The sequence below is a fragment of the Microtus oregoni genome, unplaced genomic scaffold, assembly GCF_018167655.1.
Source record: "Microtus oregoni isolate MIOR12 unplaced genomic scaffold, Mior012 000028F_ref0000031, whole genome shotgun sequence".
NCBI classification, from domain to species: domain Eukaryota; kingdom Metazoa; phylum Chordata; class Mammalia; order Rodentia; family Cricetidae; genus Microtus; species Microtus oregoni.
In genome coordinates, this window is record NW_024543087.1 from 23,190,522 (window position 1) to 23,216,454 (window position 25,933).

The 25,933-nt window shown below is 36.5% G+C and overlaps 1 protein-coding gene across 2 annotated transcripts in view; it reads right to left on the reverse strand.

Moving 5' to 3' along the window:
• Positions 1-25,933, reverse strand: part of Stag1 (stromal antigen 1) — a 324,334-nt gene that overhangs the window by 211,542 nt on the left and 86,859 nt on the right. For both annotated transcript variants that reach the window (XM_041677069.1, XM_041677068.1), the window contains exon 4: positions 4,259-4,423. In XM_041677069.1, the coding sequence (XP_041533003.1) occupies positions 4,259-4,423 (165 nt within the window). The remainder of the gene's footprint in view (positions 1-4,258; positions 4,424-25,933) is intronic.

The following is a 25,933-nucleotide window of genomic DNA, read 5'->3' on the forward strand; positions in this document are numbered from 1 at the left end:
ATCTTTCACTTTAAGCCGGGTGGTGATGGTGCACGCATTTAATCCCAGCACTCGGGAGGTAGAGGCAGGTGGATCTCTGTGAGTTCGAGGCCAGCCTGGTCTACAAGTGCTAGTTCTAAGACAGGCTCTAAAGCTATAGAGAAACAAAAACCAAACCAACAGCTGGGCGGTGGTGGCGCACACCTTTAATCCCAGCACTCGGGAGGCAGAGGCAGGTGGATCTCTGTGAGTTCAAGGCCAGCCTGGTCTACAAGAGCTAGTTCCAGGACAGGAACCAAAAAGCTACGGAGAAACCCTGTCTTGAAAATCCAAAACAAACAAAAAACGTCCACTTTCTAGTCAGTTCATCAAGGAAGGTATCCATGACAAGGACTCAAACAGGGCAGGAACCTGAAAACAGGAACTAATGCAGAGGCCATGCTTTTCATGGCTTCCTCAGCCATGTTTCTTATAGAACCTAGGCCTACCAGCCCAGGATTAGCACCACCAACAAAGGGCCATATCCAACCCCATCAATTACTAATTAAGAAAATGCCCTACAGGCTCGCTTAAAGCCAGTCTCACCGATGATTCTAGTTTGTGTCACTATGACATAAAACTGACCAGGAAATAAACTGAAACCAACTTGGTCAATTGGGATGACCTTGTTTTATTATAAAAGTAGCTCCATATCATGAGCCTTTCAAAATTGCCTATGCACAACAAGTATCTGATGGCATGACATATAAAGAAAAGCCAACTTATGCACAGAAAAGAGAAGTAAAATCTTATTATGAAGAAAACTCACTCCTGGAATTCAATGCCCCTTAACTTATGAATAGGCCTCTTACTGACTAAAAAACATCACATACCTTTAATTCCAGTAGCCACGTTATGGAGGTAGAGATAAGAGCCGGTGGCTGGCTGTTTTGCTTTTCTGACCTTTGAGGTGAACCTCAATAATCTGTCTCTATGTTTTTATTAGTCATGCTATACTGCAGTCTTATCTTCAGGCAAGTTTTATTTGTTAGATTACAAATAGAATATAACTACATTATAAGGTCACTATAAGTCTAAACTTGTCTAGTAGCATTTGAGCTTCCAATGTAGTAAAGTATACTAAGGTCCTTATTTTTGAAACAAACCTTTATATTCTCATTTTTTAGGGAGAAATCTAAGTTCTTTTAACCTGAAAATGTCAAGTTCCTGACTACCATTAAGTGCTTTTCTATGATAACCCAAAATTCTCTTCATTTGTGGAATTCTTCTCTACAAACTACACAGTATTCTTCTATACAAAACACATATACATTGTATATTTCCAAACTCACTAACATTGCCTATTCCCTCACCCCAATGTTTGCTAGAGATAGGGTACAGCTCTAACCCCTCATGTAGATTCAGCCTCCGTCTTTGATTACAAGACTACAAAGCACGCGTGGCTTTTATACTCTCTGTAGGACATTTTATCATGATTTTACCTTTGAAGTGGGTAGGTAACAAATAGCAAAACTGCAATGTCATTTTTGAGGAAGGTTCTTGTCAATAATTTAAACATGCATGACCTTGATTCAGGAACCATGCACAAAAATTTGTTACAGAACAATCCCATATTTACATTTTAGAGGTATAAAAAAATGACCAAAAGCACTATTTTAGAAGTATAATATTATAATTTTATATGGAAAGAAAATTAAACCTGTTTAATAAATCATGGTTAGGGACTGTGAAAGACAAATAAATCTGAAAAATCAGAAGTCAAATTCACAGTAAAATGACCACCAATAAGTTGCAGTATGAAAAACAAAATGACCAGTTTGTAACATTAATCTCAATATACCAAGTAAAAATAAAATGAGTACTAAATTATAAATAACTTTAAAACATAGTGAATAAAAGTTGAAAATAAACATTAAATTTGAAATATTGAATCAAAATTAAACTCTGAGAAATTTGGTGTCCTGACTCACAATCCATAGTCAGAAAATATGGTAGAAAAGCGATATAAAAATATTACGCAAAATATTGCCTTGGTCAATATTTTGTTTAACATATAAATAGGATTTTATGACTGGGTAGGTAAGTCATTTGATAAACTGGCTGCTATATATGCAAAAGAACCAATGTATAATTCCCAGAACCTGTATTAAAACATGATAATAGGACTAGAGGGATGGGTCAGCAGTAAAGAGTGCTTGTGCTTGTGCCTAGCAGCCACCTCAGACGGATTAAAATCTCCACTCCAAGGGATCTGATACTTTCTTGCAAAATTTCAGACATCTGTACTTGCATGTGCACACCCTACCACCAACACACATACATACACACAAAATTAAAATAAATAAATAGCTTATGAGTATACATTACCACACCAAGCCAATTTGATAAAAATATAGATAATAAATGCTTTTTCAATCTTAATTTTAGCACAAAGCTGTAATATGTGTTAAAATATTTATGCAAATGAAGTTTAACATGAAAAATGTAAAATTCTAAATTTATATGAAATTCACTTCAGTTCTTATATTTTCTTTCTGGTAAAAATTGAGAAGAAAATATTTTAAAAATCAGTACTTCTGTAGCATGTTAATATTCTTCTCTGAAAGTATGATGACTACACGGTCAAACTTAGTGACTAAAAAGCACTTGGTTTTAAAATACACTAATATAATGCACAGACAAACATCTACTGCTTTGGATAACTGAGACTTTAGTCTTCATTGTGCAATAAAAAATCTTAACCAGTATAATTCACATTGTTTCCTGTCCACACAAATACATAGACCAACATACACAAGATATGCAAAAGAGACAATATAAAGTATATTCCTCTAAGGGCTTCAAAACAAAATACAAATGAAAAATAAAAGGTAAACTAGTGGCAAACTATATTGATGCTGAATGTAACTATTTCATAAATTATCTAAAATTTTTTCACATTAAAATTGAAAGCACAAATTTTAAAATTAGCAAATGAGAAATTAAATAAAGATTTAGCTTATGGTTAACCATTGGTTGTCAAGGAAATGGAAATAAAAATAATACTGATTTAAGTTATCAAATAATTTTTAAATATAAAACACCAAAATAATGAAACAGAACACGTTGGTTTTTTGCTTGTTTTTTTCAAGTCAGGATTTCTTTTGGTAGAGCTGGCCAGCCTAGAACTAGCTCAGTAAACCAGGCTGGCCTTCAAAGCACAGAGATCCACTTCCCTGCCTCTTGAGTGCTGGGATTAAAGGTGTGCACCCCCGCTCCCAGCTCACTTCTTTTTTATTACTGGGTTATTTATATGTTCTTCTGGCAGAATTGAACTATGTAGCACAGGCTGTCCTCAATCTCGTGAGCTTTCTGCCAAGCCACCAGAATGTGGACTTCAAATTTGTATTCCACACTCAGGATATTATATAAATTCTGATTTATATAAACATAATCTCAAATTCCACACTCAGGATATTTGACAAAACACACTTTCAGGTTTCTTGTGCATTTTAATACTTCCTATACTATTCCACCTATGAAGGGTGGAAGATTAATATTTGGAAAGAAATATAATATTTATTTATTAAGTTAAGAAAAAACCCATGAAGCAAAATATTTCACCTATGACATTTTTAAATGATAATGTTCAGAAATAAACATGAACAATTAATATATTTTAATAGAAAAATAATGTAACAGCATGCTAAAGGAACAGTAAAATAACTATGGTTTATCTTTACAATAAAGTTTTCAATAAAATCATAGATTACCAAACAATTCATTTTTGAATAAATGAAACATAAAAAAGTTTCTAAAAGATCAAACTGGACTAAGGAGATGACTCAATTAACACTGAACTTACTGTACAAGCATGAGGACCTGATGTTCCGAGATAGACAGACAAGAGACACACCCACACATATACTCTTCTTTCAAATAAGCTGAAATCTGCATTACCCATATCAAATCACGTTCGAAAACTAGAACAAAGTAACAGAAAGACTCTTGGGCATTTCCTATTAGTAATTTTGTTTAGTAAAACTCAAAGAATACCTTCAAAATAAGCAAACTGAACCAAAAAAACCTACAAAGAATAACTTTTTGGTTCAAATATAAGTTATACAGAAGTTAGAGGAATATTTAAGTGGTAGAGCACATGCTCAGAATATTTAAGACCCTGGGTACAAAAACACAGACAATGACACACAGAGTGTACATGAAGTGTCGATGTATACACTAGAAAACCCTACAAAGATTGTCATGGTTCATACAAGAAATAGAAACATCCAAAAATTACCTGCATTGCACTTTTCCCCAGTTTCACCACCTCAAATAATGTGACAGGATCTCCTTCACCGTTCTGTTGAGGGTGTCCATTAGCTCTTCCACGACCTATTCCTCTAATCCCAGCTTCAATTCTGCTCTTTTCTCCTGGGGATTTTCGAGGTTTCTTATTTGTAGACTGAATGAAAAGAAAAGAAAAATTATAATGAATGCAGACTTATTTCTGATTTATATAAACATAATCTCAAACTGTTTGATCATATAAAGATGTTTTGAAATAAGAGGTCAAAAATATATAAATCCCTAAACAAAAACAATTAAAAATTTTGTGATAAAAACATAGTACAAACATCAAAATTTAAGTTCATAGAGATATGAAAATAAAATCTCAGATATTTGTATAACAATATTTAATGATTTAACCATGTCTACTCTTGATTTTTCCATCTTTACATCTTCTTCAATATACTCTCCTGCATCCTGAGAATTTTGGTTCACTAAAACATTCCTGGGAAATTCTGCAATTCTAATTTCTTTCTCTGCTGAATTACTCAAAAATTTGTCATTTCAACAAATACTTGGTGGGCATTCTTGGAACTATTCAAGATACCGGAAATACAGTAGAGCCAAAATACTTCCTAATGTAGCCTAAATTTCCCCTACCTCCTGTACCCAATTATTTCTCTCTTTTGTTTTTATAAGACACAATCTCATATAGCCAAAGCTAAGCCCAAACTCATTATGTTGCTAAAAACAAAACAAAACAAACTCTAAACTCCTAGATCCTCCTTTTCTCTCCCAGGTACTGATTAATTACAGGCATGTGGGTACAGAAACCAGGGCTTTGTACATGCCAACTGAGATATATTCATCCCTAGGCCGTCAGATTTTCCAACATTAATACTACCTACCACCACTGTATCTTAAAGCCAGGGGTAATATGGGAAATGTGCCTGTCACTTTACCCAATTGCGTCAAACTAACCAACATCAATTTTACTTAATGTAATATTAAAAAAACAGATTTTATTTAATCACCAGTACAGCCTGCTCCCAATTACTTCTCTCTTTTGTTTTTCTCAGACACAATCTCATATAGCTCAGGCTAACCTCAAACTCACTACGTAAAGAGTTTTCTAAAATTCTTTAAAAATTCACACAATTTTCTTCCTTTTCCCTCAGTTATTTTTTTTTTTTCCTTTCCTATGCTATATTCGTTGCCAGTTGGTGTTAACCAGAGGTCTTGGTAAAGCATCTTTTCAGTCATCATACTTTCTGGAGTAATTCATTAGAGCCCTGTCCCAACAACAAATTTTCTGCCTCTTATCTCCAAATCTATCTTTACTTATCTTACTTTAAAATGCTGGAGCTAGCCCCTGTAAACATTATTCTATTGCCATCTGTTGCAGTATTAGCCTTTATAAACACAGGACACTGTAGAATCACTACACAGCACAGCGGAGTGGGGAGGAAAGTTCTCTACATGACTGAGAAGTTTGTCAACTTGGCACGATATCAAGCCCTCCTAGCACTACCTGAGTCACCAACTCATTCGTAAGAAGCAACAAGTCGGGAAGTGGTGGTGCACACCTAATCCCAGCACTCAAGAGGCAGAGGCAGGTGGATCCCTGAGTTCCAACCTAGTCTACAGAGAATATGCTCTCTATTAATTTTGTTATTTATGTAGACATCTGATCATTTTATTTTTACTATTAATGTATTTTATAAACCATCTACAGTAACACCTAGAAAATACCTTAACTTTTCTTTAAAGCTGTTACATTCCAGTGCATGAAGTTAGTCATTAACTTGCTGATGAGCAGCTTTTCTTTCTTTTCTTTTTTTAATCTCTTCTTTTTTTTTTTTCATGCCAGAGGAGGGTAGGGGTTGACAAAGAACACTAAGCCCATCTTCAACGATGTGATGGAAGATTGCTAGGTGAGGATGCTCAAAAGACTCCCACAGTAAGTATATTATAAACAGTTAATAGTTGCTGGGAGTGTGGGGGAGTTCTCAGTAGTTTAGTTGCTTATAAGTTGCCTGTAAATAACCTCCCTCCAAGCTATCAAATAACTCTAATTAAATGCATTGGTACGCCAAACTACGTAAGTGTAATTTTATGTTCAATGACCTATTTGGAGTGAATAGATGTGTGACTGTCTCCCCAAAAGAAGGTTCACATACCAGTTTAAGAGCCAGATGTTAATTGTGGAATAATATTACCAAATACTCATAAGTTGAATCAAATAAATACAAAAAAGGATGATCAAACTAATGTCCTTGCCTTTATTTTTTTAAACATACCAAGGCTGAATAAAGACATGCTGCAAAGAAAAAGAAACAGAGCATGTAACAAGTAGAATACTTAGTATATGGTTGGACCCAAGACTGGAATCTAGAAACCAAAATAATTAGTAAATTTTGAGTATAGCTAGTTAATTAAATTATGGTATCAATTTTAAATAACCTGGTTTTGAGAAGTATATAATACTTAATACAATGTCCTTGTCCCTGGAAAATATGCACTCAAGTGTATAGAGCTCATATGATGCTCATACAATATAGGGTAATAGAATAAAAGTACTGAAAAAAAATGGGTGTACCTGTAACTATAACACATAATATAATATTAATATTGTATAAATAGCTATGTCCATCCCCATCACCATTGTGGTGTTAGAGACTGAATCCAGAGCTTTGAATATGCTAAGCAAGAACTCTACATTGGGCTGTATACCTAACATTTTCCCAAATACTTTCAATTCTTAGGTGATAAAAATCCTTAGAACCAGATCTGCAGACAGAGAGACACAGCTTCGTAACGTAATCTTGATATATAAAATGACTACTAATATCCTTCTGCTATACTGTTCATCCATCATCAGAGAAGCTTCTTCATGCAGTACATGGGAACAACCAAGCAATGTGCAGAGAGTGAGAGACCTTGGAACACTCAGTCCTAAATAGCTATCTCCATCAAATCTCTGCCCACAGGGCTCAGGGAAGTCTTCCAGAGAGGAAGCAGAAAAGGATGGAGGACGTGAAGGAAAACAAGGCCTTCTAAGCACGACAGGCCAGACCCACATATAAACTCACAGACTGCGGCAGCATTCACAGGGCCCACACAGATGTAAGCCATAGAGGGTCCAAGTAAACAAGAGGGTCCATCCCTTACCCAGGAATTTGATAACCGCTCACAAAGGAAAACTTACTTTTCTCCAAGGGAGACTCATTGGATATACAAACCACCATTAAGGGCAGGCCCTATGACCAGCATTAGATGATCAACACAAAACAAACTCAATGATATTTTTGGAGGTTTTGTGTCTCACAATGTTTAGTTGGAGGACTTTTTCTTTTTTTTAAAGCCTTTCTGATCTTTTGCTTATGTATTATGGTTGCTCATTTCATATTTATGAGTTTTCTATATGCGTGAATGTGTGTGTCTCAGAATCTATGTGTTTCTTTGGCTTTTTCTATGGTTCTTTTTACTAATTTGTAAAAGGGGAGCATGCATGTGTGCATGTGTGTTTCTGTTACTCTGGCTACTTGTTTTTATTTTATCTTATTATTACTTTAAGATGATAGCTTATATCCTAATGAGAGAGAGAGAAGGGGTGAATTTGGATGGATTGAAAGAAAATGGCCCCCAAAGAGACTGGCACTATTGAAAGGTGTGGCCTTGTTGGAGGAAGAGTGTCACTGTGGAAACAGCCTTTGAGGTCTCATATATCCAAGATACTACCCAGTGTCTCAGACCACATTTTCTATTGCTGGCAAGTCAAGATATCGGGCACTTGGCTACTACTCCAGCACCATGTCTATCTGCATACCATTTTGTTACACCATGATGAAAATGAACTGAACCTCTGAAAATGTAAGCCACCCCAATTGAATGTTTTACCTTTATAGCTGCTGTGGTCATTGTGGTTACGGTGTCTCTTCACAGCAAAAGAAACCCTAAGACAGTGAAAAAGTGAGGAGGATCTGTGACAAGTCGGGGATGGTAAAACCATAATCAGAATACATTTTATGAAGAAAATCTATTTCCAATAAAAAAGGAAAAAAGTAATTTTAAAAATACCGAATTTTCAAAAAAAAGGAATAAACAAATATATCTTTGTGAAAAATGCAGTAGCCTTTAAGAAAAAGCTCATCTAATAAATTTGAATGATTCAAACAATACACTGAAGTAAATCTATAATTCATGGTTTATTTGTTTGTTTATTCAGAAAGTAATTATTCAAAGAAAGTACAGGGAAAAGATTAAAAACACTGTCGTGGAACACTATTCCCTGAGACTATAAGCCTTCAAAGCAGTGACATTTTCTTTATGTTTCTAATATGTTGTGGTGACTCCAAACCATAAAATTATTTTCATTACTATTTCATAATTGTAATTTTGCTGCTGTTATGAATTGTAATGTAAATATGTGTGTGGTGATATCTTGACTGTGTTTTAACAAATAAACCTTGCCTGAAGATCAGAGCGCAGAGCTAAGTAAGCCACAAGAGGCCAGGAACTGGTGGCATACACCTTTAATCCCAGGATTTAGGGTGAGAGAAGCAGAGGGATCTCTGTTAGTTCAAGGTCATCTTGGGCTACGCAAGACTGAATGTGACTAAAAGAGAAATAGAGCTCACACAAAGGTTTGGGACCCCACACCTTTAATCCAAGCACTACTAGGGAGGTGGAGACAGGAGTGATGTGGCTGGGCAGAAGAGATAAGTTTACTGCAGTCTGAGGTTAGGTGGAGACAGATGGGAATCTGGAAAAGCTGCCTGAGGAAAGGATTGCCTCTTCAGTCTGAGCATTGGTAGAGAAAAGAACTCTCTTGTGGCTGGCTGCTCTGCTTCTCTGATCTTCAGCATTAACCCCTATATCTGACTCTGGGTATTTATTATTAAGACCAACTAGAATTCATGCTACAAATGTCTTTTCTGATGGTCTTAGGGGATCCATATGAAAAAGAGTAGTTCAACCTCCATAGGGGTGTTGACCCACAAGTTGAGAACTGCTATCCTAAAGGTGTAGTCTCTGACATTACCATTCACTACCATTTCTGTCACTACAAGTCACAGAAAACTCTAGATGACTACTCTATCCAGAGAAGTAATACTTTCTCTTAGCAGAAAGACCATTGTGAAGGTATAAAAGGTTACAGTACACTGAATGATGTAAATGTAATCCTACAGTTACATGAAGGCCTACTGTAACTACTGTAGATTCCCCTCTTCTTATTATATATGCAGGTCATGTGGCACATCCAATGAGCTGGTTGGGAGACACTTTTTTGGCTGACTCTCCCTAGATTACAACATTAGGCTCCCAAAAAACAAAGATTGTCTTGCTAACTTTCTCTGATAGCTAGGAATAAATAAAAGGGAACAATAGTGACCACAGAATAGACTATGTTGACAAATACAAAAGGCAAAACCAAAAGCAGAACCTCAAAAAGCCTGTAACAATGGTACATCCGAGGAAACTCTACTGCCATCCTTACGGCTTATTGGTGGGAGAAGAGGAGCCACAGAAACTGTGCGGCTCTGCTAGTGGCAAATGTGCAGTCTAGAGAGTGGTAACCAGAGCTGCAGCAGCTGAACAGTGACAAAACTGACACAGCTGCTGCCACACTGACAACAGTAACAATAGCTCTTAACAATAACTCGTTCAAGATGGGGTTTGCTAGTAAAATTTTTTAACTTAAAAAGTACTTTTGTAAGATAATACTTAATAGCCTTATCAAACTTGTGTCTGTGTCCAACCTCCTGAGTTACTACTACAGCTGACAAGTTTAACCATTCCCAATGTTTTAAAAAAATATATTTTGAATTTATTTAATATGTGTCTGTAGAGTACACATCAAGGTCAGAGGGCAAGTTGCAGGAGTTGGTTCTCTCTTTCCATCATGTGGATTCCAGATTTTGAACTGAGGATCTCAGCTTAGCCATAGCAAGTACCTTTACCCACTGAACCAACTCATAGGCCCATCCCCAATAATTATTAACATATATCTTTAAAAGATTTAATTTTTTATGATAATTTTTTCTTTAAACACATATAAATAGACAAGTGAGCAAGTTAAAAATGTTTACATATTATCTTTACTCACTTAACGGATTCAGTATTCCTTCAAAGTATAGGTCAAAATGAACCAACCCTTTCTTCTTCCGTTAACTTTGTCAAGCATTTAGTCAAAGCAAGAAATATAATTAATGCAGGGATAAAAAATAAACTCTTATGCTTCATATTACATAAATAACATAATAAGAAAGATTTGCAATTCACAGGGCTAGTAATACAGAGATTCATAAAGCACTCTTTATCCTTATGCCCTATTCACACAACAGTATATGAATTCTGAGTATGAAAATTGTGGCTATCTAACTACAACTAGTGTATGGTGACATGTTCTGGGGTAGCTTAACACAAAATCATTACATATATATAATAACAAGACATAGAGAAAAACACACAGCTGTAATTTTAAAGAGAATGTCAACTATCCCCGGCATAATGGCAAAGTGTTTGTAATCCCAAGCATTCTATATCATCAGCAGCAAAAGTTTAAGGAAACTCATGATTCAATGGAAAACTGCATGTTCTCTGTGTGTAGTTATATATAGTTACATGCATAACAACAAAAGAAATCAAACTTTAATATATTTACATTCCATTGAAACTTATTTTCAAATAAGTTCTGGAAGGGCTTCTAAAGAAGGGAAGATTAACAATAGTAATCAGGAAACATTTCACAGAAGAATAAGATGCATGGTGGTACTTCATTAATTTATAAATTAGTCTGCTAGTATTATGAAGAGTGGCATAATTAAAATATAGAAAGAGGTTTCAAGAAAGACAAAAAATTAAACAAAAGTCATAGATAGACTAATGTGATAGCATTCATCTATGATTCCAGCATTGAGGAGGCTGAACCAGGAGGACTGCTGATAATTTGAGGCTAATATGAAATGAATAGCAAAATCCTATCTTGAAACAATAGCAAGATCCTACCTTGAAATTGATATGTATATTTGGTTAGAATCAGGAGACTCAACAAAATATTAGAATGTAAGGCCATGGTTTGCTTTTGGACAGAGTAAAGTAAGATCATCCTTGTAGCACTAACTATAATAGAAGAAAAAGGAAACAACAGGTAGAAAAAAAACACTGTATATTCCAATAAAATAAGATATAAATAATTATGGAATGCATTGCAAAATAAATATAAAACTTTAATATAAAATAGTTTTAAACAAGAATATTACACAATTTATAAGTTACAAATTTTATTATTGAAATCATATGTCTGTTATTACTTATCTCTTTGCATTCGCTATCCCATAGAGATAAACTGCTTATGATATAAAAGTTTTTTAAATTTACATCTCCTATTAGCCTAGGCCAATAATAAGATTCAGTAATATTGAAAATATGTGAAGGCATAGACTTCCAGTCAGAATTATATCTTCAGAATTGTCATAATCACACCATGTGGTAGTTTGAATGTAATTGGCCCCCATAAAGTCATAGAGAATGGTACTATGAGGAGGTGTGACCTTGCTATAGTAGATCCTTGTTGAAGGAAGCGTACTACTGTGGGGGCAGGCTTTGAGGTCTCATGTGCTCAAGCATCTCTCAGTGTGACTTTCAGATCATTTCCTGTTGCCTGCAAGATAGAGGCCTTTCAGCTACTTCTCTAGCACCATGTCTGTCTATACACTACCATGTCATAATATGATGCTAATGGACTAAACTTCTGAACTGTAAGTCGACCTCAAGTAAACATTTTCCTATAAAGGAGTTGCTGTGGTCATGGTGTCTCTTCACAGCAATAGAAACCCCTAAGACAGAAAGTGGTACCGGGTATGAGTTTCTGTTGCAATAGGCTGAACCATCTTTTTCTTTGGAGGAATTTGGACTTTGCACCTTTGGGTTAGGAAAGCAATAGAATGCTTTAAGCACTGATTAATGGGCTACCAGACAGAGAATGGAAGTGTTGCTAAGAGTTATTTGAACTGTGGGGGGCTCACTCAATGGGTAGGTATCAAAGGAGAAAAAGAGGGGGGGAAGGGGAGAGGATGGCTGAGGGGGGAAGGGAGAGAAGGGAAGGGGAAGGGAGGGAAGGAGAGAGGAGGGGAGGAGAGAGGAGGGGAGGAGAGAGGAGAAGAGGGGAGGGGAAGGGAGGAAAGGGGGAAAAAAAGGCTTAAGAGTCAGGTGTGGTGGTGCACACCTTTAATTCCAGCACTGGGAAGACATAGGTTGGCAGAGCTCTGAGTTTGAGGGCAGCCTGGACAATGGATCCACCTTTAGGATAGACAGGTTTAGGCAGTAAAGGACAGAAAGCTGGTGAAGATATAATTGAATGAGGGCACCAAGTTCCAGCCCCAGTAAGCAGCAGAACTTGGAAGCTTAGGACACCTGGTTCTGGCTTTAGAGTTAAGGATAAAGAAATGGGTTATGGAATTTGCCCCTTCATCTAAGAAACCTGCTGAGTCCAAGAATGTGTCTGAGGTATTCCTGAATGGAGGCCCAGAGAAGTCATTTGTGCGAAGCTGTGAAGTTGAAGCCTGGATTGCCTTAGACTCCAAAATGTTGGAGATACCTGAGCCATGGGATATTGGCCAAGGAAAGTTGCTAACACAGAATAAAACCAGCCCAAGAGAAAAAAGGTGTTTCACTGTCAGCAAAGCTGAAAGGAATGGGAGATCTGAAGAGCATTTTGAAATCAGGCATGGAGATGCAGAGTTTGGAGTTTACGGGCTGGTTGTTAGTCTTGCTTTGGCCAGTATTTCCTCACTATGCTCCCTTCCCTGCATTATATCTTATGTCATTCATTATATATTAGAAGTTATGTGATCTGTTTTTCTATTTTGATTTTAGGCAAAATACAGCTAAGAGATTGCATGCATCTCAGAAGAGACTTTGAACTTTGGACTTTTAAACACTGTTGTGACTGTGATAGACTATGAACTTTTGAAGTTGGACTAAATACATTTTGCATTATGATATTGTTACAAGTTTAGGGGGTCCAGGGAGTGGGAATGTGGTCATTTGAATGCAACTGCCCCTAAAACCTCATAAAGGATGTCACTATTAAGAGGTGTGATCTTGTTGAAGAAACTGTGTCACTGTGGGGACAGGCTTTGATGTCTTTATTGCTCAAGCTTCCCTCACTGTGACTTTCAGATCATTTCCTGATGCCTGAAAGATGCAGGAGTGATGGAGGAAGGTCATTGGTTAAATAAAGAAACTGCCTTGGCCCTGAAAGGACAGAAAATTAGGTAGGCGGAATAAATAGAACAGAATGCTGGGAGGAAGAGGAAGTGAGCTCAGACATGATGCCGCTCTTCTCCAGGGCAGACGCGATGAAGCTCCAACCCAGGATGGACATAGGCTAGAATCTTCCTGGTAAGCGCACCTCATGGTGCTATACACATTAATAGAAATGGGCCAAGCAGTGTTGATATGAATACAGTTTGTGTGCCGTTATTTTGGGGCATAGGCTAGACAGGTGGCTGGGAGCTGGGTGGCGGGAACGTAGCCCGCAGTTCCTTCAACACAGGAGTCTCAGCTACTTCTCCAGCACCATGCCTCCACGCCATGATGATGATGGACTGAACCACTGAAACTGTATGTCACCACTTTGAATGCTTTCCTTTATAAGAATTGTTATGGTCATGGTGTCTTTTCATAGCATAGAAACCCTAACTAAGACACACCATCATCTTCATTTCAAAAATAGACATAACAAATAGAGTATTAGAAGTAAATTGGCACCCCGGCATGGTGGCTCAAACCCTTAATCCTAGCACTTAGGAGGCAGAGGCAGGTGGGCTCTCTGGGAGTGCAAAGCCAGCTTTGTCTACATAGTGAGTACCAGGCTAGCTAGGGCTCTACAATAAAACCTCGTCTCAAAAAAACAAAAAACCTATACTGAACACACAGACACACAGAGAGAGCTATCATTTCCAATAGCAAAACACTGTGATATCTATCTACATGCCAGTTAAACTGCACTAAGTTTTATGATCTGTGAATCTGACTAAATATTCAGGAGGAAAAATGCAAAAATTATACCACTTTACATAAAAAAGAGTCAAGCATTCAGGGATCCATTAGCCCTGGAACGTATTAGAATAGGTATCCGCGGAGATACAAAGGGATGACTACACTATGTTAGATGACAGTAACATAAAGGATATAAAAACAATGTACACCAACATACACACATGAGGAGGATTTGTAACAGTAAATGCCACCCTTAGGGAATATATCAATGAAAAAGAATGACATGTGCAACAATTAAAATAGGGAAGGGTGGAGGCTATGTAGATATTGGGTACAAAATATAACCAACAAAATTCAGGGAACATTCTGAAAAAGCACCCAGAAATAAGGAACAAGCCTCATAAATGTGACAAAAGCATAATGGGAGCTTATAGGTTAGAAGCAATGAAAAAAATCTGCCAAATCATTTTTATAGATTTGCTAAGTGAGAGAAACAGCAAACGAAGGGTGGGGATTCTTAGTTCCTGGGCAACTAACTGTAGAGGAAACTTAACCCTGTACAAAAGTGTTAAGCAGGAGATAAGCTTAGGAATTTCACTCATGAAAAAGCTCTGTGGTCTATGAAGAATTGCATAGACAACTGGATACAAATCTTTACTCCAAGCGAAAAGCTGAGGTTTAGTTTCCTGAGACAAATGTATAAAAATGTCAGTCTAAGTCCTACTGCATAAAGATCACCAAGAAAGCCGGGTGGTGGTGGCGCACGCCTTTAATCCCAGCACTCGGGAGGCGGAGGCAGGTGGATCTCTGTGAGTTTGAGGCCAGCCTGGTCTACAAGAGCTAGTTCCAGGACAGGAACCAAAAAAAGCTACGGAGAAACCCTGTCTCGAAAAATCAAAAAAAAAAAAAAATAAGATCACCAAGAAAATGATGGCCATAGTCAGAAATGATGATATATCAGTCAGATCACAATGTTATAATCATTACACCATATCATGTGTCTATTTAGAAATGATAGGAATTTTATTCCATTTCTCATACCACATAAGAATGTGGCAGCTGTGATTTGAGAAAGCACATTGCTATCATATTCCAATACTATATACTTACTTACATGAAACATCTTAAACACATACTAAAAATAATTATTTCAAAACATTTTAATTTTTATTATTATGTTGACTGTAATAACACTTGCTACTGATACTGCTATTATTTTAGGTAATATGAATTCCAAGCACACAAAATGGTAACATTGCTAAATATTTGCTATGCCCTGACAGCTCCAATGACTGAACATTATCCCTTTTCTCTCTAAACTTTCATGTTTCCTGAGCTGTATACTAAAATTGAGTCCATTAACAATCCCACAACAACAGCTCAGTGTTTAAGAAGCCCAAGTCCCTTATTTAAAATCAAAAGGTTTGTTTTTCTTTATAGATGACACGGGATTGTATCTGTTTCCTTCTATCTTTTTAAGGCAAGATTTCACTGTGCAGCTACGGTCAGTCAGGAAATAACTATATAATTCAGGTTGAACTTGAACGTTAAGACCTGCCTCCTGGGTGCTCAGATTAAAGGTGTTCATCATCTCACCCAAATTAAAAGTCAAATGACCGTATGTTATAAAAGATATGTAATAGGCTGAGAAAGGCAAAAAGACAGGACCTCTTGAACCAAAGAGTTCAATCATGTTTCGATGCAAAGTATATGCTCTTGAGGAAGTTAAAAGTGCTGATGAAATAAATATGCAAATTTTTAAAAAAGTACAATGGCATTGGTGATGGAAAAAGGTTTAGTGGATGAGACAAACTAAAGCAGCAACAATGGTCTCTTAGTACAAAGCCTGATCCATTATAAGGCTGCAACTGTCTGTAAATGCCTGAGGAGTAAGGAGCAGTAAATGAGTTTGAATCTAACAGACTAGCTAAGGAGGTTTAAGGAAAGATGTCAATTACAAGCTGGGGAAATCTTTCAATTTGTAAAGTGCTTGCCTATTGAAGATATGAGTTTGAGCCTAAAACCTTCTGCTTTAAAAATAAATAAATAAATGTTAAAAGCTAAGGGTGGTAATGTGAGCTTGTCTCAGGAATAGGGAGGTGGGGATGGGAAGATCACTGGGGTTTGCTGGCTATCCATCTAGCTTAATCAACAAGTTCTAGGACAAACCACAGACCTTGGCTGAAAAACCTAAGTTACCTGAGGAACCACACCTGACCTCAAGTCTTCATCTTAAGTGTGAACACATATGTACCTGCACACACACATGAATCTACCCCCCATGCAACAATACACACACACACACACACACACACACACACACACACACACACACACACATCATCCCACAATAGAAAAGTACAAAGTTGAAGTGGTGTTAATGCGAAACTTTTCTATGTTATCTAAAATATCTAACCAAAATGATCAAAGAAGACTAAACGACATACTTTTATTTCCTTTTTACATTTCTGTGTATGTGATATATATGTATTTGTGTTTTATGGGGGGGGGCAATATGCATGTAGGGGCCTGTTAGTGTGTATATGCATAAAGGCTTGATATTTGGAGAATGGTACTCATAAGAAGTACAAAAGTATCCTTCAAGCCCCTGGGCAATACAATTTCAGTCAGAATACCCCAGACTCCCTGTGGCTAACAATTTCAATTCCCCAAAGTTAACTTCCTGACACTACTCATCCCATTCCTGCACATTCTTGTTTAAGCAGTAAGACTACTGGTTAAACTGAAATAAGGCTCAGGTCCCTTCCCAACACGACAGCCCTAACCTGTAAAAGAAGTCTGTGCCTTCATCTTCTCAGATGACAGTGTTATTCTGTTTACTCTGAAGTAAACCTAGTCCTACCAAGCAGCATTTCTTTCTTTTCATCTGAAAATCCTAAATTCTTCTTCTACATAGACACTGAAGCAGGGACTCTCTCAATCAAACACAGAACCTGCAGATAAGGCTACAGCCAGCCTCCAGCTAGGGACAATCTATTTCTGTCTCCTGGAACTGAAATTACAAGCAGGCTACCAAGCTCACCTGGCATTAACATATTTTGAGAAAATAACCCCGACTCCTCATGCTTGTGTGTCAACTGATTTAAACATTGAACCAACCCTCAGTCAATACATAATGAATTTGTATTGTAGATTAAACAGCTTCATATAGGAACAAAATGCCATCAGGAACTTTTCATAGCTATAGAGGATGTCTGCTTTCAGAGGCTAAAGGAAAGATTGACTGTCTTGTCAAGGGTTGATACAAATGATGACTTTAAGCTAAAGTCAATGCACAATTACCATTCTGAAAATCTTGAGGCTCCTCAAAATTATACTAAATTGACTCTGCCTGTGATCTATTAATAGAGCAATGCATGACTGACAGCATATCTGTTTACAATCTGGTTTACTGAGTATTTTATGTCCACGGTTCAGATCTACTGTTCAGAGGGCAATGAAAGATTCCTTTTGAATTAGTACCACTCGCTGACAATTAACTGTTCATCTTAGAGCAAGGATGGAAATGTATAATGAGATTAATTTCATGCCTACTAAAGTAATATTCAGTAACCTATGAGTTAGGAACTATTTTAGCTTTTGAATCTTTCAATTTATGAAATACTGAGGCAAAAATGCCCCAGAGAGTCATCCTGATGATAGATCTAGAAAAAGTACACTAAACACCTACATATTGTAAAGGACATTTGTCATTTATGTTAGAAAATGGGAGTATCAAGATAAGCAGAAATATAGTTAGGAAAAGCCAGTGGCCATTAATGACTTTGGGAACTTAAAAACTACAATAAAGAAAATAACACCTATGAAGCAGAAAGGATAATTAGAATTAGAAATAAGGCATATGTGGTATAAATAACAAGCAAAGTCTAAAAGTTTGAATTACTATAATCCCACAAAAAAAAAAAGTTAATGGATGGTGGCTTGCTTCTTAAAGATAAACAAAGAAAGAAGTTTCTAGAAATGGAATCAACACTCAGTAAAGTTGCTACAAACTGGGAAAGCAAAATGCTCTGTAGGTAAAGGCACCTGCAGAACAGGCTTGATAGCCTGGATATAATTCCAAGACCCCACATGACAGTAGAAGGACAAAACTGAGTCCACAAGGTTGTCCTCTAATTTCCATGTTTGCCATGGCCACACACAGACATCTCCCTCACACACACGCATCCCCCACAAAGATATAAACTGTGAAGAAAGAACTCTAAATTTTCGATAAATATTGGTAAATTGAACTTTAAAATATACAAAGAAGCCTTACACAAAACTTAATACACGTGACAAACATCTTTGTCAAATTCAGAAATTACTATAAGCACTCTTTCAGTTAGCAGCTGCTACCCTAATTAGTCAGCAACACCCAAGCAAAGACTTCCTCAATCAAAAACAATCACCAAAAACTCAAGTGACCACTGGGATAATAATTTTTTGAAGTATGGACACATTTAAATATATTATTATTATTACACACTGTAAACAATGCTTTTTAACGTATCTGGAAATAAAAAATTTTGTGTAACTCACTTGAGTAGAGGATTCATTTTATTACAAGTGGAATAAAAGTAACCCACAATAACTCTGAATATACCTATAATTATTAACAAAGACATAATAATAAAAATTAAGTAGGACTATTATAAATTTAAAATATCCTAATGAAAATAGTTTTGGAAAAACAGCATTTATACAATTTATTATAAGGTTCCTAAAATAATACCTAAGAATTTATTAACAATCCTAGTCCTCACAAAAAGTACTACCTGCTTTCAAAAAGTAGGATAAATGGCTGGAAATATAAGATATACCAAGATCAAATCAGAGAAATAAAAACTTCAATAGACCAGTAACAATTAATATGATTGAATTCGCCTGATCGCACAAGCTCATAAACTGTGAAACAATTGTCTTGTACTATGTAAAGGTTTGTCACTTGTACTGGTTTAATAAAATGCTGATTGTCCATGAAGACAGAAACCTCTGTCAACAAATGGCACCCAACATGGGGCACTGAATGTACTTAAAACCTGGGAGAGTTTAGGAAGTATTTCTAAACATAACAGAACAAGGGTTAAGCATGGCGTCTAGGTAACAGTATTTTCAAAGGTAGGCTCTGCTAGCTAGAGGCAAGTGTGTTTCATTTAAGAGGCTTCCTGACTCAGCCTTAGCTGCAAAAACGTTGCAGGTTTTTTTTAAGAGGCCCCACCACAAAACAGTTAAATGATGTTTATGAATAGCCAATACTTCTTAGCGGTGGTTGGGTCCCTGAAACGCCATAGAGTTGTGGCAATAAACATGGCTCCCGCGAGTACCTCCACCATGCAGCTAGACTCTCAAAAAGCAAAGGAATGGGGTTGATCCAGTGGTGAAAGACATGGCTTTAATCAAAGCCTATCACTTAGCAAATTAAAATCTCATACCATCAGAAAAAGGCGCACAGGGCGATGGTGGCGCACGCCTTTAATCCCAGCACTCGGGAAGCAGAGGCAGGCGGATCTCTGTGAGTTCGAGACCAGCCTGGTCTACAGAGCTAGTTCCAGGACAGGCTCCAAAGCCACAAAGAAACCCTGTCTCGAAAAACAAAAACAAAAAAAAAAAAAAAAGAAAGAAAGATAAACAGTAAAGATAGATTCAAATGAATAAAAGCTCTAAACAATTTACAGTGTGTTTAAAAATGTATGTAGGCTTGGGAGAGAAAAAAAGAAGGGGAAAGTAGTTAGGTATGGTGGCACACACTTTTAATTCCAGCACTTGAGAGGCAGAGGCAGGCAAATCTCTGTGAGTTCACGGACAGCCTGGTCTACAGACTGAGTTCCAGGACAAAAAGAAAAAAGAAATTGAGTTTAAAATAAAGCTACATAAAGATGGAAAATACACAGAGCAATCTAGATACTGTATGTTATTGTGTTGTCTTTGAATTGTTTGATGACTGAGGAAGAAGCAACAGCAGCCAAAAGATATTTGATTATAAATGCTTCTAAATTAATCTAACATATATTTTGAAAATGCCATGACTTCAAAATTTAAGTCCAAAAGATATGTTACTTTGGAGAAGAGGTTTTGTTTTTGTTTCCACAGGAAATGAGAGGCTGTGGATTCTTTCCGGGTTAAGAAAACTCAGGTTTGATCAAGAAAGACCAACCACCCTCCGAATAATATTGAATAGAAGTGAATGACCCAGATGATCCAACATTTCAGAGGACCTCTATACTTCATCCAGAACAGCCTCAAGACTGCTGGCTGAGATGATCAAGCCTTACAGAATATTCTTGTCTGAACTTGGCCATAATCCTAAATTGTCTTTAGGTTCCCATAAGATTATCAGCACCCCCAATCAACAGGAAGTAGCCCAGAAAACTATGCCCACATTCCCATAAAATGAATTATGGACGTTCTTCTTTGTTTAGAGTGTTGGTTACAAGTTGTTATGGATAATGGGCAGGAAAAAAGCTGAACAAAGGAGATTAGATTCAGAGTTCTTGTTTTGAAAAAAAGGGAGGAGGAAGTGCTGTAGGACAATGGTCTTGTACTCTGTAAAGATTTGTCACTTGTACAGGTTTAACAAAATGCTAATTGGTCAATATCCAGGCAGGAAGTATAGGCAAGCAACCATAACATGGGAATTCTGGGAAGACAAAAAAGGCTATGTCTGCAGTCATCAACCAGGCAAAAGAGGAAGCAAGATGAAAGTGCCTTGCTGATAAAAGGTACCAAGCCCATAACAGTCAAGAATTATGGGTTAATGTAAGATGTAAGAATTTGTTAATAAGAAATTCTGAGCTAATAGGCCAACCAGTTTATAATTAATGTAAACCTCTGTGTGTTTCTTTGGGACTGAACAACTGCAGGACCAGGCAGGACAGAAAACTCTGCCATAATTGCAGTACTTAGGAGATGGAGGCAGAAAGATTAGAAATTCAGAATCATCCTCAATTACGTAGTAAGGTCAAGACCAGCCTGAACTGCATGAGAATTTGCCCCCCTCCCAAAAGAAGGAAACAAAATAAAAAAGTAAATAAATATATTGTATCAGGTGGTGGTGGCACATCCTTTAATCCCAGCACTGGAGGGACAGAGGTAGTGTTATTTCTGAGTTCAAGGACAGCCTGGTTCACAGAGCAATCCAGGGTAACCAGGGCTACACAGAAAAACCTAGGAACAAATAAAATAAAATAAAAACAAAATAAAACTAGTAAAAAAAAAAATCAAAAAGAAAAGAAAAAAGACAAACCCAAACCCAAATAAAATTAATAAAATAAAAATTAGGAAAATCTTTTAACAAAGAAAAAGTTCAGGGCCAAACGGCTTCGCTGGTAAATATTTAAAGAGACATAATGCTAATTCTGCTAAAATTATTCCAAATGTACACAATCCTGAAATTCATTACTCTTTTTTTTTTTGTTTTGTTTTGTTTAGAGACAGGGTCTCTCAATACCTTTGAATCTTGTTCTAGAACTCGCTCTATAGACCAGACAATGCTCAAATTAACAGAGATCTGCCTGCCTCTGCCTCCCAAGTGCTGGGATTAAAGGCATGTGCCACCATCCAGCTTTAAAATTACTATTACAGCACAAAGAAACAAAGAGTTTTAAAAGAAAGAGGATGAAGAGGAAAAAGAAGAAAGAGGACTATGAAGACTATAGGCCAGTATTTCTGACGAGTAAAACAGCAAAACTGCAAAATATATACTAACAAATGAATCCCACAACATAGAAAAAATTACTACTTCCCAGTATAAGCAAGATAAATGCTAATCAGCAAACTTGACACATGTTATCAAGAAAACAAAGTAGAAAAACCAGAGGACCATTTAAATGGGTAGCTATAAATCGTTTGCTAAAACTCAGAATTTTCTGATGAAAACTCCCTTGCTATAAATAAAGACCACATTAAGACAAACAGTAAAAACCATACTGAATGTGGAAAAGTTTAAAGCACTTTCTCTAAATCTACATTAGAAACATATGCCAAATTTTTTACTATGTTTGTTCAACACAATACTACAAGTCAGTCAGAGCAACCAGGAAAGAAAAAAAAAGATGCAAATAAATAAAAGAAAGAAATTTAGTCATTAGCAAGTAATATAATGTGGTGAGGGACAATTCTGTCAATTACGCTTTAAATAAACACTGATAGATCAGTAGCCAGGCAGAAAGTATAGGCGGGTCAACCAGACAGGAAATAGAGGTGGGACAATGAAAACAGGAGAATTCTGGTAAGGGGGAAGCTCCCTCTGCAGTCCTGCCCAGACACGAAAGGAAGATGTGACCTGCCCTGCCGAAAAAAGGTACCAAGCCATGTGGCTAACATAGATAAGAATAATGGACTAATATAAGTTATAAGAGTTAATAAGAAACCTGAGCTAATAGGCCAATCTGTCTATAACTAATGTAGACCTCTGTGTGATTTCTTTGGGACTTGATGACTGCAGAAACCAGGTGGGACAGAAACCACAAACAACAATAATGTATGTATGTATGTTTGTTTGTGTGTGTGTGTATATATATGTTATTACTGTTTTATATGTGTGTGTGTGTGTGTGTGTGTGTGTGTGTGTGTGTGTGTTTTATACACACAGGATATAAAGCAAAAAAACTAAGAACTATACCACAGACTTGATAGGACTGTCAAAACTCAAGAAAAAGACAAGACACTATAAAAACAAATCAACATACAAAATTATAACTAAATCAAAAACTAATATACAAAATCCAGCAACATTTACATATACTAAGATGGAACTATGGGGTGTGGGGGGAGAGGGGGATCAAGCAGCCAGGAATAGTTGTTATATGCTTGTTATTCCAGCACTTGGGAGGCAGAGGGAGGAAGAGCCAAGAAGTCCAGACCTGCCTAGGTTTCATGAGACTGCCTCAAAACATAAAAATAGGAGCTGGAAAGATAACTTTATTGGTGAGACACCTGCCATGCACACATGAGGAGAGTTTAGATACCCAGCAATCTAGTAAAAGGTTACATAAAATGGCACAAGTGCCTGTAGCCCCACGGCTAGGAAAGTACATAAAGGTAGAACTCTGAAACTCACTAGCCAACCAATTTAGCTAAATCACTGAGTTTCAGATTTCAGAGAGAGACCATGTCTCAAAAATATAAAGGTGGAAAACAAAGGGAAGATACCCAACTTGAACCTGGGCTTCATATTTATTCATTCTCTGCCCCATCCTTCAACTCCACAAATATATCTGCAAACTCATCAAGTACACACGCCACACACAAAAACACATCATGCACATACAAAATTTGTAAGTAAAAATAATCAGATAAAAATTCAAGAAAGCAATACTAATGATTAATACATGGTATTTGCCACTCTGGAGCATGTGAAACTTGGGAAATAATGAGGCAGACTAAAGTCTCAAGCAATGACAAACTATTCAGGGCATCAGACAATTTATACTCTGAGTGTTAAGAAGAGTCATAGGGAATAAAGTGTATAATCACAAGAACAAGCCACATGTGGTAAAAACATATTTTTCTTCCATAGAGGCATATGGATAACAGCTGAAGTAAACGCACTCTTATCTGCTACACCTAGGAGGAGCATGAAAAGACCTTACAACAACAATTCAGTGTTTTGAAGAAACTGAGGTCATAAGATTCTTGTCTATTTTTTTTTTCATAAAGATTTCTCACAAGCACTCAGAATTTTCCTCACAGGGCTCCATTCCTGGACCATATTCCAACACACCTGCATGGACCCAGGAGCCTATAAAAATTCCTCCAAAATGACCATACATTAGGACTCAGGGAAAGACTCAACATATACAAAAATTGGAATCATATCATACATTCTGTTACTACAATGGAATAAAGCTGGATATCAAGAGGAATAGATACTGCAGGAAATGGACATTCATTAAATTCAAGAAGAAAAATTTAAAGGTTCTAGAACATAAACAAAAACAGAAAATACTAAAATATATGGGACACAATGAAGAAAGTACATAGCAGGGGCTGGTGAGATGGCTCAGTGGTTAGGAGCACTGACTGGTCCTCCAGAGGACCAGGGTTCAATTCCCAGCACCCACATGGCAGCTCACAGCTGTCTGTAGCTCCAATTCAAGAGAATCTAACATCATTATACCAATGTGCATGAAATAAAGTTAAATAAAGTTTAAAAAAAAGTACATAGCATTAAATGTCTACATTAAAAATATTTTTGTGAGAAATCAAATAATAAATTAATGATGAGCCTAGAGGTCTTGTAAAAACAAGAGTAAAAAACACCCAAAAGGGGTAGGTAGGACTTGGTGTGGTAGATGAAGCCTTAATCACAGCACAGAGGAAGCAGAGGCAGATGGTTCTCTGTGAGTGCCAGACTAGTCAGGACAACACAGTGAGACCCTGTCTCAAATGAATGAAGAGATAAATAAAATAACATCTGAAAAAACAACAAAATAAAAACAAAAAATACGAAGATGCAACTAAAAAAAAGAATTTGCTCACTGAAAAGATTAAGTAGAATAACAAATCTTTAGTCAAATTAGCCAAAGGAAAGAGAGGATCCAATCTAGTAATAATAGTTATAATAGACACTGAGGAAATTCATAGAATCCTAACTACAATTTTTTCCCAAAATCTTTATTTCATAAAATTGTAAAATCCAAAAGAAATGGTGTATGTAAATCAAGATGAACTAAAACTTTAGACCCATAATATCCAAGGAAAAAGAAACTGCAATTAATAATTTCTCAACTAAAAAAGGCCAGAGGAGAGTTGGATTCAGATAAGAATTCTAAAAGACCTTCAAAAGAAGAACACTAATACTCTTAGAATTATTCCAGAGAATAAAAAGTAAAAACCATTTTTTACAAAGTTATTATCACTCTGATACTAATGCCAGACAAAGACTCAACAACAAAGATAATAGGACAATATTTCTAATAAATAAATATATAGATTCAAAAATCCTCTCACCTTGCATGAATCCAACCAGGTATTAAGGTAAGACCTCATGCCCAGAACCTCAAAGAATCCAAAGAGAATATGCTTGAACTCACTGGAACAGAAAAGAGCTTTCTGAATTGGATTCCAACTGCATAGGTAAATTATTAATAAATGGAACCTCATGAAACTAAAAATCTTCTATGCAGCAAAGGACACCATCATCCAAGTGAAGAGGCATCCTACAAAATGAATAAAAATCCTTGCCAGATATACATCTGACAGAGTTAAGATCTACAACATACAAAGAACTAAAACCTTTCAATATCAAAAAAACAAAAACCCAATCAAAAGTGTGATGTGGAAGGACTGGATAGATGACTCTGTGGTTAAGAACAAGTAATGTGCTTTAAGAGGATCTGAGTTCAATTCCCAGCATCATATTGTTTAGTCTATAACTCTAGCTCCAGGGAATTCAACACCTCTGGCCTCTGCGAGCACCCACATTCATGTGCATATACACGCACGCATAATTAAATTTTTAGAAAGTGGAAAATGGAACTAAACATGAGTACTGAAAAGATAATATACAATTGGCTGAGAAATGTTTAAAAATATATGTCTTAGCTTCACTAGCTATCAGGTTAAAATGTAAATTAAAATTATCTTCAGATTTTATCTTACCCCAATGAGAATGGCTAAAAAACAAAATACCAATGCTGGCAAATGCTGAAAACGATGTGAAGGAAAAGGAACA